General features: G+C 38.0%; 1 protein-coding gene across 2 annotated transcripts in view; it reads right to left on the bottom strand.

Annotated features, from left to right (window-relative positions):
- itga11b (integrin, alpha 11b) overlaps positions 1–16,089 on the bottom strand; it is a 30,031-nt gene extending 13,942 nt beyond the window's left edge. For both annotated transcript variants that reach the window (XM_034307058.2, XM_034307057.2), the window contains exons 1-11: positions 15,904–16,089; positions 14,422–14,533; positions 11,982–12,091; positions 11,771–11,862; positions 11,023–11,137; positions 10,729–10,856; positions 9,179–9,327; positions 8,815–8,959; positions 5,051–5,213; positions 4,758–4,828; positions 245–389 (exon numbers count right to left, since the gene is read on the bottom strand). In XM_034307058.2, coding sequence (XP_034162949.2) covers positions 245–389; positions 4,758–4,828; positions 5,051–5,213; positions 8,815–8,959; positions 9,179–9,327; positions 10,729–10,856; positions 11,023–11,137; positions 11,771–11,862; positions 11,982–12,091; positions 14,422–14,533; positions 15,904–15,994 — 1,321 coding nt within the window. In that variant the 5' untranslated portion in view covers positions 15,995–16,089. The remainder of the gene's footprint in view (positions 1–244; positions 390–4,757; positions 4,829–5,050; positions 5,214–8,814; positions 8,960–9,178; positions 9,328–10,728; positions 10,857–11,022; positions 11,138–11,770; positions 11,863–11,981; positions 12,092–14,421; positions 14,534–15,903) is intronic.
- Positions 16,090–17,589: the final 1,500 nt, after the last annotated feature.

Genomic DNA, 17,589 nt, shown 5'->3' on the forward strand with positions numbered 1-17,589 from the left:
TAATGAATTCTAATGGATAACAATTGATTTACAATTGTTGCCTCGATTTCATTGCCCATTTCAATTGTTGGCTTTTAAATCAATGCATCAATCCAAATTTCTTGATCACTACATCCATAGTTTTAAGCTGCATTTCAATAAAAACCTGATTAAAAAAAAAAAGCTTAATTCAATTAACTTTTATTTCAGTTGTCCCCAATCACCTGTACTGCAATATAACATGTATATAGTTTCTGTCTCTCACCCAGGTAAGCTCCGTGGTTCTTCAGCTCCTCAGGAAACTCTTTAAGGTATGATGACTTGGGAGGGATCACACTGCCATACTGTGTCTGTTTGAGGACAGCGCCATTCCACTCATAAGCCCCTACAGCACCTACCAGAACACCATCCTATGGACACATAACTCTAGGTTATTGCAGAAGTGTATTAATTTAAGCAATTTATTCGATGAGCATATACCGATCAGCCATAACATTAAAACCACTGACAGGTGAAGTGAATAACATTGATTATATTGTTACAGTGGCACCTGTAAAGGGGTGGGATATATTAGGCAGCAAGTGAACAGTCAGTTCTCAAAGTTGATGTGTTGGAAGCAGGAAGAATGGGCAAGTGTAAGAATCTGAGCAACTTTGACAAGGGCCAAATTGTGACGGCTAGACGACTGGGTCAAGACCATCTCCAAAACGGCAGGTCTTGTGGGACATTTCCAGCATGCAGTGGTTAGTACCTACCAAAACTTATCAAGGAAAGAGAACTGGTGAACCGATGACAGGGTCATGGGTGCCCAAGGCTCACTGATGCGCACGGGGAGCGAAGGCTAGCCCGTTTGGTCCGATCCCACAGAAGAACTACTGTAGCACAAATTGCTGAAAAAGTTAATGCTGGCTATGATAGAAATGTGTCAGAAAACACAGTGCATTGCAGTTTGCTGCATATGGGGCTGCGTAGCCACAGACTGGTCAGAGTGCCCATGCTGACCCCTGTCTACTACCAGAAGCACCTACAATGGGCACGTGAGCATCAGAACTGGACCATGCAGCAATGGAAAAAGGTGGCCTGGTCTGATGAATCATGTTTTTTTTTTTACATCACATGGACAGCTGGGTGAAGTTGGTTACCAGGGGGAAGTTGCTTACCAGGGGGAAGAGATGGCACCAGGCTGGACTATGGAAAGAAGGCAAGCAGGTGGTGGCAGTGTGATTCTCTGGGCAATGTTCTGCTGGGAAACACTGGGTCCTGGCATTCATGCAGATGTTACTTTAACATGTACAACCTACCTAAACATTGTTGTAGATCACGTACACCCCTTCATGGCAACGGTATTCCCTAATGGCAATGGCCTCTTTCAGCAGGATCATGCGCCCTGCCACACTGCAAAAATTGTTCAGGAATGGTTTGAGGAACATGACAAAGAGTTGAAGGTGTTGACTTGGCCTCCAAATTACCCAGATCTCAATCTGATTGAGCATCTGTGGGATGTGTTGGACAAACAAGTCCGATCCATTAGGGCCTCACCTCGCAACTTACAGGACTTAAAGGATCTGCTGTTAACGGTTTGGTGCCAGATACCACAGCATGCCTTCAGAGGTCTTGTGGAGTCCATGCCTTGACAGGTCAGCGCTGTTCTGGCGGCACAAGGGGGACCTACACAATATTAGGCAGGTGGTTTTAATGTTATGGCTGATCTGTGTATTTCTGTTAAAACCATTTTGGTGCATAAATGGCAAACATTTATCCTTAAAGCACAAAGCTTAAAATAAATCCTTGTTGGCCAAGGCCTGTTTATGATCTATTGGTCTATATGCACTTTGTGTGTAAACTAATAAGAGGTTAAAAGCTAAAATATAGACCATAAAAAGTGACATGAAAAGTGTAGTACTGAGGCTGAGTCTGGACTGGGAGTGAATCGTCCACTTCAACAGGCTCTGCACTGGCTGTTCTCTCTTACATAACCTATTTGTAATGGCAAAATATCTTGCCTAATAAAAGCAAAACAGATACCCATGAAAGCAGAAATAGTTTAGAGTAATGTACACTTCTTTCATAAGTCTGTGCGACTGTAATGGCTTTTACAGTTACCTAACTGCTGTACTGCACGCTAGAGAAGTTATACAGGTTTAACTAATAATAATGCATGGGTTTTGATTCTTAAATCTACAGAGATGCTGGGCCATAAAAAACAGAGAGTACTCTTTCACAAAGCATATTATGGAGAATACTAACACTGCCAACACATTCTCTCACACTTGGTAGTGCGTGTGTGTGTGTGTGTATGTTTGTGTCTGTGTGTGTTTGTTCATTCCAGAAAGTTAGCACCGAATAATCCTCAGTAACCTAGCATTTAACCCAAACCTAATTGTGTTACACAATGATTTTCCACTCCTAGATGAAATCCTAAATAAAAGAATTTTGGATCAAATTCACAGGTGAATTTAAAACCTCCTGCACTAGACACTAGAGTTAGTGCTACAGCTGTCAAGAAATAAGGAGAGCTGTGCAAAAGCTCCCAGCTCACACACCAGCCAACTATTCTTTCATAGACCGTCGACGTGGACAGTTTGACTGACTGCCACAGCACATTTGCACAGTAAACTCCCTCAGTGATATCAATTCTATGATACAGGCTGCTCTCAGTACCTTTTATGGTTCTATTATGATTTATAGACATCTATTTGTGCCTGGGATACAACTGAGAAAAAGTTTATGTGGATTGTTAAAATAGTAACAGCATGGTATATTTTATAAGCAAAACAGATTCCAAGAAGAATAGGAAGGAAAGGTAGTTTAGACTAACTGATTCTCTCTGAGAAAAGGAAGAACCAATGACAAAAAGTCACTGACAAAAGATATTTACACAGTCATAATCATAATCAATCACTACACTTTACGTAAGACCTAAAACAAAATCAGAATTCATACTTATTCCTAAAATTTCTAAATATTAGAAATAGGAAAGGTTTTTCCTTTATTTCCATGTCTGACCTTAAGCATTAAATTTCATCCTTAACTATTTGTACAGATTCATGAAATGCCATCAACTGTGCCTCAGGAGGACCCTGAACTTCTATCTTTCAAGTGCTGGAGTCTGAACCAAAGACCACCCTCAACCAAACAGCAAGCAAAAGGAAGAATATCACTGAAAAAATTGTCTTTCTAAAAGAACTTTTTTTTCTCCTCTCTTACTGGGGTAAAATAGGCGTGATATGGGAAATAACTGAAAAATTATATGTGAAGTGGAAAATAACTTCTGCTAAGAGGAGACTAGATCTGCAAATGTGATCTGTTAGCATCTCATGGACTGGAGTGTTTGGCATTTGAAGGTAAACAGCGGAGCGTTTTAATATTCCACGTCTGCGTCACGAAGCCAAGCTACAAAACCAGAATCTCAAATTTATTTTCCTACTATTGTGTTTTATTTGTACCAAGTTTGACAGATAATGCCTTTATGTCTAATAAAATATATGAAGGTATTGTTATTTAACATTTCATAGGTCACAAGCAAATAAAACCAAACCCTTCCTTTATATTCACATGTATAATTATGCACAGAAAAGCCGAAGACACATGTGAGTGTGTTTTTGTTTTCATGTCCCTTATTGAAGGAGCCTGACTTCAACAAAACCATATGTGGACTGCTTTTCCTTTCAAAGTCAGAGAGAGGAAAAAATCTTTCCATTACATTATCTTCACTCTCAAATGCCACTGTTCAGAGTAGCACCAGGAATCCAACAATGTGAGGTATGACCTTGTGTTATTTTTCCCCAGGAAAGTGCTTTTGCCTACCCTGAAGAGAGATTCATTTGCTATGGAGCAACTTCATAACTTCATATGGAGCAACCAAGAATAGGATAAAAAGTCCTTTTCAATTTATTTGTTGTTGTTGTTCTTTCAGCTACTTCCTTTAGGGGTCACCACAGTGGATCATTGGTCCACATGTTTGCTTTGGCACAGGTTTTACATTGGATGCCTTTCCTGATGCAACTATCCCATTTTATCCAGGTTTGGGATCAGCACTAAGAGTACACTCCCAGTGACTGGGTTGGTTCCCTGCCCAGGAATCAATCCCAGGCTACAGTGGTGAACGCACAGGGTTCTTAGCTGCTAGACCACCAGGGAACAGCAGTTTCAATTTATCTACATAAACATAACATTAATTTCAATTATTTCAATTTAAATTTATCTACATATCATTTTAAAATGACTTGTCTTTATAAATATGAAACAAACAGTGATTTTACTTCTTGGCATATTCCCTTTATCGCTTATTTGCAATTCCTGTGTACACACGCACCTGCTATCCTCAAGCATTCTAGGATCTATTTACATGAAAAAAAAATGAGATAGCCTTTACTGTCATTATACATACATTTAAGCAGTACAATAAAATTCACTTATATTCATATATTGCTTTTCAATAAACGAATATGCTTGGAAACAGATAAGATCAGAACAATGACCCTTGACCAGTAGCCCAAAGCCTTCACCACTCAGCCACCACAGCCATTTACTAATAACTGAGAGGACAATTAGACACAATATCAAAAGAATCAAGTCCCAAGTTTAATCTGGCATTTTCTTGCTTTCATCTTAGAAAAACATCAGAATTTCTTTCCTTTATAAAAAAATTATTTAGAAATAGAATGTGGGACAATTCAAAACTATTGTAGTATTCTCAGGTTCAATAAATCTATGCTATTAATTAATTAAATCATATATGGAATCCTTTAAAGCAGATGATCAAGGGCCAAACTTACCTCCACAATGTGTGAGGAAAAACCTGCCTGCGACATCTGTAGTCCAAAGCCAGTTCCATTCTGACTTGTACCTATGGAGTCATGGTAGATTTCTTATGATGCCAGTCTGATATGACATGTAATTAATTAACGTTGGACTAAGGTAATAGTGTGTAATCTGTAGTTATGACCACTAATACATGTAGAAGAAAAGCGCTGCACAAAAGATTCATTGCAAACATTCTAAACCTTCATAGCAGACAAAAAGTATATAAACATTCACATATTAGACACAGATATTAACTAAAAGTTACCCTCCAGGCTGAAGATTTTCTCTCCCAAGGCATCCACAATGTCCTTCAGAGCAGCTTCATCTGTCACACTGAAGAAATGCTCCTCAGGGTCAGTGGCAATGAATTTGATCTCTCTCAAGAACGCTTCAGGGTTGATCCCACGTCGATTGTAGTAGCCAAGCACCTGAGGACATCATGGAACTTGATCCTCATCCACAGCCTCAGGAAATACCATTGTAGCCAAGATATATCAGATAAGACCGGTTAACTACACAGTAAATTTAGTTCTGCAAGATTACCTCTATGCTGTAGGAGTGATTGTACTGTGCATACAGTATCTAGACAATTTGTAATCACCATCATTAGTCATAAAGGCCAGAATTTGAGCACAGATCAGTGAAATCCATAAATACTGATGTACATACAGGAGAGAATATTCCAGGGCAAGTAATATTCTCAAAAGAAATGTACTGGACCAATGCTGAAGGTGATGTAACTGAAGACATATAAAATAATAATAAAGGTGGTGATACTGCCTCTTGAGTTTCTATGAAGCTAGAGGAAGTTCTGAGAACTTACTCTAGAAGGATAAAACATAATATTAAGAAATTATGAAGACTTTAAATCAATTGACTACTGCTTCGAAAGCCAGAGAGAAAACTGCCAAGTGTGGTTGAGCTTTTGGGTGTAAGATTTTGGAATTTTGCCCTGCCTCTTAGAAAAAAAAGTTATTGCAAGCTACTCACAGAAGGACATTTCAAAATGTGGGTTGGCAGCTATGAGTGCCCATTCAACAAGAATTCAAGGCAGTAAGTAGTATATGTTTTGGGAGGCAGTCCAAGGATTCATAACTCTGAGGATAACAAATAGTCTGCTACCATTGTAATACAGAATAAATTGTAATCAACATGTTCAAATTTAATTAAGTATTATGTAAAAGAGCAAAACCCCTTACTTTCAACAACAGCTGGTTGTATAGCTATTGTCCACTAGGTAGTTCTCACTGTGACTGCCCAGCAGCAGTGCCTATGCACTGGCAATGCAACTCGTTATTCACTATTCATAATAATAATCAGCTATTGTTTTCTCTTTAGCTAAAATAGCTTTGCAACAAGAAACCATTGTTCATTAGCTTCCCACCTACCAATCAGAGAAATGTCTTACTTATTCAGCAAGAAACAAAAAACTCCATTACACTTGAATCTACATTCCTTATTAATTATATTGACTTACCCTTCCTCACACTTAATCTGTCTTTTCTGATTGACTGCCTGTCACCATAGACTTCTTTGAGGCCTAAAGTTGGGGTTTGATGATGTACACATGTGAGCTGGTGTATGGCCTATACATAAAAATTTCCCACTCAAGCAGTTGGGGTGGGGTTTAGTGTGGCTCTGCAAGTCGTACTGTGTAAGGTTATGCATGTGACAAATAAAATTTGTATTTGAATTTGATTTTTAGGAGGGATATATTTGGGGATGAGCTAGAGAGGTAATAAATAATGTGGCATAACTGAGCACATATATTTATGAGATCTCTTTTTCTATATCTCTCCCAGAACAGTGAGCTAGCCATGTGTGTCTGTGTAGCCATGAACAGATCAACGCCAAAGCCAAGCTGAAAATGGTAAAATTGCTGGAAAGTGTTCCCTGAGAGCTCCCTAAAGTGTACACTGTTTCCTAAACCTGGGTGCTGCTTAGAAAACAATGTAAAGTGGACCTGGAGCACAGCCACTTGCCCAAATGGTCCAGTCCTTGGCCAAAATGCAGGTGCAGCAACAACAGGCTCCTGTACCCAGATGCACTTTGCTGGCAGTTCTGAGACAGAGCAACCAGAGATTGTCATCAAATGGAGCAGTTGGAAGCCCAAATTCCAGAGGATACCTCAGTATGTCCAATGCCACTGGACAATCTGGTTGAGGCCATTCAGCTGTCTCAGGACCACATGTCCGAGTATGCCGACACAGGAAACAGGCACACTGGCCTCCCTACCTTGAGAACTCAGCTGATCCATCACCTCAGCAAAAGAAGCTGCTCCTGCCTGTTGCAATCAGTGGACTAGATCCCTAGCTATTTGTGTGGAGCAACACTTCACAAGTCCCAGTAGGGGAAGCAACCAAAGAGCTGGACTGGGGTCTGTGTAGGTCTTTTGGGGCTGTGGTGAGTAGCTGAACTTCTGGGCAGACTTAATCAAATGCTCTGGAAGTGACCTACCCAGTGCTGTTCAGTACTCAAGAGGGTACTCAGTGGAATTTGGACTGAATGTGGGTCCTGATGAAGATCTAAGCAAATATTTCAGTTAGAGATCCTAGGCTAGGCAATATTTTCTTTAATGTTATTTAGTTGCAATTCTAACAGTGTAAAGAGGGGAGCAAGACAAATTCTTAAAATATCACACAAAGCCTAAGTCTTTGCTATGCTTTTATTTTTGTTTCTCCTTTATTTACATCAATCAGCCATACCATTAAAACCACTGACAGGAGAAATTAATAATATTCATTATCTTGTTACAATGGCACCTGTCAAAGGGGGTGGAATATATTAGGCAGCAAGTGAACAGTCAGTTCTAGAAGTTGATGTGTTGGAAGCAGGAAAAATGGGCAAATGTAAGGATCTGAGCCACTCTGACAAGGGCCAAATTGTGATGGCTATATGACTGGATCAGAGCATCTCCAAAATGGCAGCTCTTGTGGGGTGTTCCCAGTATGTAGTGGTTAGTACCTACCAAAAGTGGTCCAAGGAAGGACAACCGGCGAACTGGCGACAGAGACATGGGCGTCCAAGGCTCATTGATGTGCATTATGTAACAGAAAACATGATGAATCATGTTTTCTGTTACATAAAGTGGATGGCTGGGTGCCTGTGCGTCACTTACCAGAGGGAAGAGATGGCACCAATATGCTCTGGGCAACGTTCTGCTGGGAAACTTTGGGTCCTGGCATTGATGTGGATGTTACATTGACACGTACCACCTACCTAAACATTGTTGTAGATCACGTACACCCCTTCATGGCAACGGTATTACCTAATGGCAGTGGCCTCTTTCAGCAGGATAATGCGCCCTGCCACACTGCAAAAATTGTTCAGGAATGGTTTGAGGAACATGAGAAAGTGTTCAAGGTGTTGAAGTGGCCTCCATATTCCCCAGGTCTCCGTCCGATCGAGCATCTGTGGGATGTGCTGGACAAACAAGTACGATCCATGGAGGCCCCACCTCACAACTTACAGGACTTAAAGGATCTGCTGTTAACATCTTGGTGCCAGATACAACGGCACACCTTCAGAGGTCTTGTGGAGTCCATGCCTTGACGGGTCAGAGCTGTTTTGGTAACACAAGGGGGACCTACACAATATTAGGCAGGTGGTTTTAATGTTATGGCTGATCTGTGTATATTTTGTAGCCTTTAAGGATTATAGACTAATTAATACATTACGATATGTTGTTCAGGGGAATAAAATACAATATTCTCTCTGCAGAAATTAGTCAGGAAATGGTCAGACAATATTCAGGGTGTTCTAGTGAATTTGATATCAGAGAATGAACAAAAAATTCCGGGATTAGATCAAAGTCAGCTAGCTAAACATTGCTGTCACAAACTTCCCTCCTCTGTGCATTTGTAAAATAATTTTTGCTTGTAAACCAATAAAAACATACTTATTGACTAATGACAAACATACAAATAACTAACAACTAAGTGGCTATTCAGTAAAGGACTCTTGATACATTTGGTGGGAAATTAATATGAACTGAGTAGCAAATGGACGGTAAAAGTAAAGCAGACTCACAGCGATTCCATACAGTGTGATGTTGTCTTTCTCACTCTCTTCAACAGCCTTTTTTAGGTCTGGGCTATCATGTGATTCTCCGTCAGTTATCACAATCATAACTTTCCTGGCATCTGGACGCCCTCCACGCTTAAATGCCTGGGAACTACAAATGATATTAAAAAAAATGTTTTATTCCACTGTCTATGCAAAATTCCTGTAATTAACGAGCTTACAAGCCTCTAGGTATGAATTTCCTGTATTTGTAAGAATTTCAAAAATAGTGAAATAATAACTAAAACAGAATATCACAGAATGACTCTAGAGAAGTGTAATATTTTTGTTAAAAACTAAGACATTAAAAAATGGTCTGCCATTGGTATACCGTGCAACATTGATCCCAAGTGCTGTGCGAGTCTCCTCTCCTCCACGTTGGATAATATTCTGTGCTGCACTCACCACTTCATCAACGGTGTGGAAGTCATCCAGATAGAACTCATGCACCACTCTCTCTCCATACTGCACCACTCCAACCTGTGGAGAGCAGGAAAGGCCAGGCATAAAATTCCTAGTGCCATGGTTCTCAAAGTGAGGATCCCCAGGTGTCTGTGAAGTATAGCTAATCAGTCCTTGATTTTTTAAAATTTTTGTTAAAGTGGAAATCACAACCGTCCATTAGCAGAAGTTATATTTATTATTGAATTCTTATAGTTATGACCTATTTGAATTGTTGTTTTTTCAGCTTCTCCCATTAGGGGTCGCCACAGCAGATCATTGGTCCACATGTTTGATTTGGCATAGGTTTTACACCAGATGCCCTTCCTGACACAACCCTCCCATTTTATCCAGACTTGGGACCGGCACTGAGAGAATACTCTCAGTGGCTGAGTTAGTTCCCGGCCCGGGAATCGAGCCCGCGGCAGTAAGGGCATGGGATCCTTAACCACTAGACCAGTAATTTGAATTAAATGTGTTTAATCCAAAATGAATAAATCAAAATCAAGTATTTAATGCAATTTTACTTGTATAGTGCTTTTTAACAATAGACACTGTCACAAAGCAGAAATCCAGATCTAGATTTAGATCCCGAATAAGCAAGCCAAGTTCAACAGTAGCAAGGAAAAACTTCCTGAGACCACAGGAAACCTTGAGAGGAAACACACTCAAAAGGGAACCCATCCTCTTCTGGGGGACACCCGATAGTGAGATTATAAATCATTACAGTATTTAGCTGTAGAAGAGTAAAGGCCGGGCTTTGGATTGTGACTGATTAACTAGGCATGTCATAAGATGAGGTTTGTTACAAGAAATGAGAGCCCTAAAAGGCTAGACTTGCACTCTAATATAGTTCAGATTTCTATGAAGTAGGCCTATAAGTCTACCGATCTGAGTCTAATGACAATTTTAATAGAAAGTGTCCTGTGAGTTGACGTGTCAGGAATAAAAAGCACTATGGCTGCAATAAATAGCCAAAATTATGAGCCTAACTTTTAAATAGTTGGATAATTTTCATAAAATAATTTTTTGTGAATTTCTTTTTTATCTAATCTGTCTGTCTGTCTGTCTGTCTGTCCCTTGTAAATGTTCATCTGTCCATTTTCTGTAAAAACAGTTTGTCATTTGGTGCAACATAACTGGAATTGAAAATTCCTCAAGTGTTTTGGCATATGCAGTGTTTAAAACAGTATGGTTTCTCAGCCAAGATACAAATCAATACATGATCCTAGATTTGCATTACAATAAAATTTAAAAGTATGTATGTACAGTGTAAATAGCACATAAAAACAAGAACTTATGACAGATATTATGGAACACATTATATAAATAATATACACCATATATTTTCATTGTAGATATCCAAATTCCAATCCATACAAAGCTTTACATCCAGCTACAAACATATGCATTGCAGACATGACTATGCTTCAAACATACCTGAATCTGTCCTGGACCAATAGAAAACTTCTGGAGGATGTTGATTAGGAAGTCCTGCACATCAAACCAGGGGTATATAGAGTTTGATCCATCCAGCACTATGACTATATCCATATATGTTTCACATCCTGAGAGGAAAAAATGCACATTCAAATTATAACTTTCAATGACTGAATATATGAATTTAGTTAAAAATTAACATGCACAGATTTTTTCCAACCAAAACTCTAATCAATGGCCATGCAGCAGTTTAAACAAAATGAGAAATAAAAACTGAGAAAAACAAAATCTTACTCTGAAAGGCAGGTGCAATGCTGTGTGAGAAGTTAAAAGTGCTGTCAACACTGGAGCAGATCCCTGTACTGTATAAGGATGTACCACATTCGTACGACCATAATGGCCCGCAAGCCTGAAGTACAAAACATCTCGTAACACACAGAATGTCCTTTGTGCCAAGTTCAAAAAGTTAGATGTCAATTTACATGCAGGTGCAAGTGTAACTTAATGGTGTAACACTGGTTTACATTTACATGCTTAGATGCGTAAATTTTCCGATTTGTGCTTAGCTGCTATTTTTGTGACCAGAAATGGACTTGCCATTCTGATGTGGGTGAAGTGGCAAAGCAGAGGGTGTGACGTACAAACTTTGCCACCACAGTGGGATTTTTAGTAAACAGTATTTAATCTTATCTATTTTTTTTGCATAAATGTGCACCGAAACACTGCCACACACCTAGCATTTAAGTGCATCACTTAGCTTTTTGAAAGAAAGGAGTTGATTATAACTGCATATCACCTAAATACACCTCTTGTTAATGTATTCACTCCAACCCAACCCTTTTTACAATACAAATACAAAATATTGCTTTTTACTAGGGAACTGCCTGCACTGATGGTCAGGAAAACAACAAACATACACTATGCTTATATGCTACACCCACAGACTCCAACGCTGTGATTTTTTTGTTCCCAATTTTTTTGCTTGCATTATGATCATAAGAAGAGAGCCTGTGAATTGTATTATTATAAAAATCACACCTACCACAAAACTGTTATCCTTTAAGTTGGAGGTTAGGGACATCCCTAGTCTCATTTTGTCCTTGTGTTCAAATACATTTTTTAGGGTTGTCCCTCCTTCAGGGAAATAAAAAAAATAGGTAATAACATTAATTTGAATGAAAACAGAGCTGTTCCACAAGAAGTCTTTTTTTATTGGTGTAAAATTAATCTTCCATCAGGAATCCAGAGAATACCCAAGTTGAGGCGTGAACAGTTTGTCTTAGTCGAGCTATCCAGCGGGCATTTATACACATCACCGGTCTCCTTTTCACCATTCTTCTCAAATGGAGCTCCCACAAGGAGCCTACAACAAGACAGAGCAAAACACATGTCATGACAGATTTACTCACTTGTTCTCTTTACTACAGAATACTGTACTCAGTTTATATCATATTATGTTTTAATTTATTCACATAGATGCTTCAGTTCTGATCAAAAATGAAAATTGATTCAAACTTTTTGTAAAATACAGTACTTTATACAAAGTAAATGCAAAGTTTTATTGACTTCAACTTTTCTAATTTATTTGTTACAGACTATAATTAACTTTATCTAAATTCTTTTTACTGGAGACCTAGAACTAAACGGTTGAAGATTTGACAAAATCTATTTGACCTGTACATACTTTTCTCTAGCACTTTGGATTACCAGGTCAAGACATTTGAATGGCAACAGATCTTTTGAAACACCATGATGGGTACTTCCTCAGTGAATACAACTACAACTACACAACTTCAGTGGAAAAAAGATACATTTTAAAAATAAGGATTAATAACTAATGAATTCCAGCATGTATGTTAACAGTCTTGTGCCAAATAATCATTAAAAACTGATTTTCTTGGCGCCAATCAGCAGGGACTCATTTCCTGGAAAATGTATCACTGCCCAAAACTTACTTATCCCTGAATCATAGGAAACCAAAAACGTCACAAATCATAAGACCATATGTGGTGATAGAATGTGGAGTACTGAACTACTGAGATTTTTTAGACTCTTACATACTACAAAATTCCTGATTCTGGTGTGCTGCTGTGGATTCACTCACATTCCTGAAGTGTCACATGGCAGGAGATTTGCTTTCTGCCACTGTGTTAAGTTAAACTATGATGGGATGCACAGTGGGACTCTTCGGGAAAACAAACCACAACACATACTTTCCAGAAGCCGCTAGTGCTACATGAACCAAGCAGACAGGTTGCTAGACAAGTGCAAATACTTTCCACTTATTTACCTGAAAACTTCAAAGGACAAAACATTTTGTATTCCTGAAGGAATGCAAGTTAACCATCAGGACTGAAAAACCTCAACCTTGAAAACAGGAAGTAGGTGGCCAGCTTGAGTTGAGTGGAGTTACCTTAATTGAGTTACACATTAAGTGTTGTCTGCAGGGTTTTATGATACACATGTGGAGCTGACTCAAAGATAATTTTAAATGGTAATCAGTGGCAACAAATCAGTGAAGAACTCGGAGCCCTTTGACCACTTTATTCTAAGAAAACAATTAAAAGAAATGAGATTTTGCACAAGGATCGAAGACATATGGGCTTGCATAACTACCAGATAAAAACAAACAAATAAATACACATACAATACAATGTGTATAAATAGGCCACAAATATTATTTGTGACTTTTCTTGTATGATAATTATGCATATTATTATGTTTCTGCAAAATGAACAGCTTTAAGACATAAAGAATACACATTTGGCTTTGACACAAGATAAGCTAAGCCACGTCATGATAACTGAAGTCATCAAGCTATCATTAAAAGCAAGAACATGAGCTTTTTATTGCATGATCTAGAATGAGCCCATACCTTTTGTTTAGACCCTCAATTTGTGAGGCCTGGTTTGAGATTTTAATTTTGGATCCAGATTTACTGAAATTTATGGTTCCAGTTAAAAACTATGTGGAATGATTGAGATACAAAGTTTCACATTATTTCACCTAGCCTGATTTAACTGATTTTCCTAGTCTGAAATAAATATTTGTGTATACAGGTCACATAAAGTGTCTTGAATTTTTGTTTTTATAATATTTTTATAATATTTACCTGGACCGTATGACTCGTTTTATTGATGTGAAATGCTTTGAATGAAATCAGGCATGAATTGTGATTGCTTGCTCAGAGGTCTCTGGCAAGGCAGAACTCAGACTCCTTGCCAGGAGACGGCATTTGGGACTAAATACAAATCACATAAACTGCTCTGAGAAATATATGACTGGGATGTGTGATCAGTACTATGGAGCTTTACTAGAGTTTTTCTATCTAAAAACAATGCAATAAATAAAAAATCCTTGAATAATATGCAGTATATTAAAAATTGTCATACAATTCCTTCCATAAAACAACATTTTGATGTTGAAAGTCACAACATTGCCTTTCTTGCTATCTTAACAAATCAAATTACAACTTTAGCTTGTTTAACTTAGAAATCTCATGCCATTAATATAAATGTCAGTCCTTTTTATGTCCAGTGAAACCTGCAACACCTATCACAACTCTTGACAATTGAGAGATGATATGTCTAGTTACATTAGCACAATCATTGACTGTTTCTGACAACTGAATATTTTTCTAGGAAGGACAACAACATTTTGCTAGACGTATTACTCAGTGAAAAACTGTCATACCATTTCTGACCAAGTGCCTCGTGTTGCTGCACTGTGTAGCCAAACTGTGTTTCTTTTGGTCCTTGGATGATCTGGGCTTTCTTTGTGTCAATACTGAAGCAGTTTCTGCTCCCTTAAAAGAGACATAAAATAATATACTCAGTAATATAAAGGCACACTTTCCCACTTCTTCAGTGTAAGCACTTAGATTAGAAAGATATTTCTCACAATTTTCATTCTTGAACAGACAAAATGTAACATACAATAGGAAGCCAGGCATATAGCTCAACAATTAATGATTCTAAAAGTTTTGAATTATTAAATATATTATTCTGAAGAGAACAGTAGTGGGAATAAGCATCCTGACCTGCAATTTATATTTTGTCTTTCATATCCTAATATCCATAGTCCTCTTACCCAGTATCTGATTCAGCAATTCAATGACATCTGGTTTCAGTTTAATAGTTTATCTGCAGAGGTCAGTGAAATGAGTACAGGAAGACTTTTTTACTACTGCCAAGTGAGGCAGAAATACCATATTATACTAATTATTTCAAACTGCTCTTTATATTTAATTTCCCCAACAGGAAGCTGTGAAATCTGAAAATAGAAGGACCAGGCCATTCTCTGACAAAAAAGGTAAACTGGTCAAGATGATTCCATCTGGAATCATGCTGTCTTTTTTCCCTCTCTCTGTTTTCCTCTCTTCCTTCTCTGTCTTCATTAGCTTCATCTACTCTTTGGGCATGTCTGTCCAAGTCCATGCCTCTTTTAAGAAATATTAAACCAATGTGTTCCAATCTTAAACCAGTCTTCATAAGTCTTATTATATTTGTCTTACAACTGATACATGCAGTGTCTCAGACTTTTATCAATAGTCTTAACTTGTTTACCCACCCAGTACACCTGCCCTTTATTAAGCATCCCATTAAGATCTGAGAGCGGCCAGTTAGTAAGTCCTTAAATACAAATAGTTAAGTCTTTGGTAAATGACTTTTGGTAATATTAATTATACAACTAAAAAACATAAGAAACTTAAGGTGTTCATCACCTTTCGACTCACAGTGCAAACATTCCACCAAGTGACAAGGCATCTACCCATCAGCACATAAAACTGTGTACTTCACCCAGTAAAGGGTAAATTCTTTTGAAAGTTGTAATTTAACCTCTTGACCACATTAGATGGATTTTTTCCTACAAGCCATATACTTCAATAGTTCCCATGTTAGAAATCCCTATATTACCAGGAGTTGTTGTCACACCTGCACTAATTACATGATTCTCAATATCTCATATAAGTAACCTGCTGTGTTATTATTACACAATGCCAGCGTTACTGTTACTGCTGTCACTGGAGTCACTTTCTACAAAATTAGTAGCAGCAGGCCTCACATGCATATTGTTTTGATTAAATCTCCACAATAACACATTCTTTCTTCAGGCTTGTTCATAATCACAGACACATCACAGGTCACACACAGCTACATATGTGCTCTGTCTTACCTGGGAGCAGGAACCAGATGGAAAGTAGTATGATGAGATAATACTCCATAAGTGCAGCCATGCATAGGTGAGTGTGAGTGCGTGCACGCATGTGTGTGCTGGTCCACACAACTTACTGTGATTGGTTTGCTAGACACAACTGCACTGCTGCAGCAGGACTAAATCTGAGGAGGAGTGGCTCACATCGGCAAGGAGGTGCACTGAAACTGCACACTCTAGAATGACAAGGAGGAGCACATACACACACATTACTACACATATGCCATGAATGAGTGAGACAGAGAGAGAGAGAGAGAGAGAGAGAGAGAGAGAGAGAGAGAGTGTGCAATATGAAAAAATCTTTTAAAGCTTAGCCTTAAGGTGGGTGATGAGGACAGAGACACATGCTATTTAAAGAGATTTTTTTTCACTATTTAAAGTAGTGTTTTTTTCTGTTTGAAATTGCTGCAGATTTACAAACATCCCTCTCTCAATGAAAAAAGAGGAAACACTTCAGATGCTCAGCCAGAGTACGTTAACCAGTCTATTGCCTTAGGGTTCACAGCTTACAGTAAACACACTGGCTACATTCCAGAAACCATCCACATATCCACACTGGATGTGCATACCTGGAAGTGCATACAAAATACATTATTTGTACAACTATAGAAATACAACGATCATTAAAATAGCTATTGAATAATATTTATTATTCAGTAGCATCAAGAGGATATCAGAAATCACTTAAATTGACCATTACCACCTATGTTTGTCATATGATAGTCATACCGAATATTGTAAGACATTATGTTTGATGAAACTTTGCCTTAAAACACTGAAGTTGTTATTTTTTCTGATATTTTTATAATTAAAATCTGTACAAGTGAACTCTATATTTTAATTCTCAACTCCAGTGATTCATCAAAAACAGCCCATTAGTCTGAGAATGCCTGCTGAAAATTACACTCTTTGGAAAACAAAGGAATATCCTGGAAGCAGGAGGCAGGTCCGTAGCTGTAACCACAACAAAAGCACTGACCTTATTGGTATATTTCACAACTGTGACTCAGAACTTAAAAAGTGTTTCCAGACGTACCTTAGCTATCACAGAAGGCTTGACTTAATATCAAAGAAAGGCCCATGAATTGGCAATGGAGTTCCAGAAGTCCATTGAAACATGTGTATGAAGTTTCTTGGACAAAGTTCAACAACATTCCTTGTATTCAAAGGATATTCAGTTGCAACCTACATCATGTTAAGATATTAATTATATATTTACAAATTATAGAAAGGCTCATTCACTGCAAGCAATAGGAAAAATAGCTGACACAATAAACAACAATCCAGGCATAATAAGTTCGGCTTGCAGTTTGGCTTAATATAGCCTTATCTGGAGGTGAACTCACACTAATTAAGCCAAGAGCAAAGTAGTTGAACCACATTTCAGATTAATTTAGGCTTATGCCATATTTGCCACAATATGATTCAAGATTCAGTAGGTTCAAGAACTTCACTGTCATATGCAAGTTCCTTGTACAATGAGATTCTTAGTTTGCACACTCTCACAGGTGCTGCAGTAGAAAATAAATAATAATAATAATAATGATAATGAAGTAAATTTAAAACAATATACAAAAGTATAAAGTATAAAGGCATAAAGAATAAAAATAATAAATAAAATACAACAGTGTTGAGATGTATTGCAGA

Source organism: Pangasianodon hypophthalmus, chromosome 9, assembly GCF_027358585.1.
Source record: "Pangasianodon hypophthalmus isolate fPanHyp1 chromosome 9, fPanHyp1.pri, whole genome shotgun sequence".
Lineage (NCBI taxonomy): Eukaryota > Metazoa > Chordata > Actinopteri > Siluriformes > Pangasiidae > Pangasianodon > Pangasianodon hypophthalmus.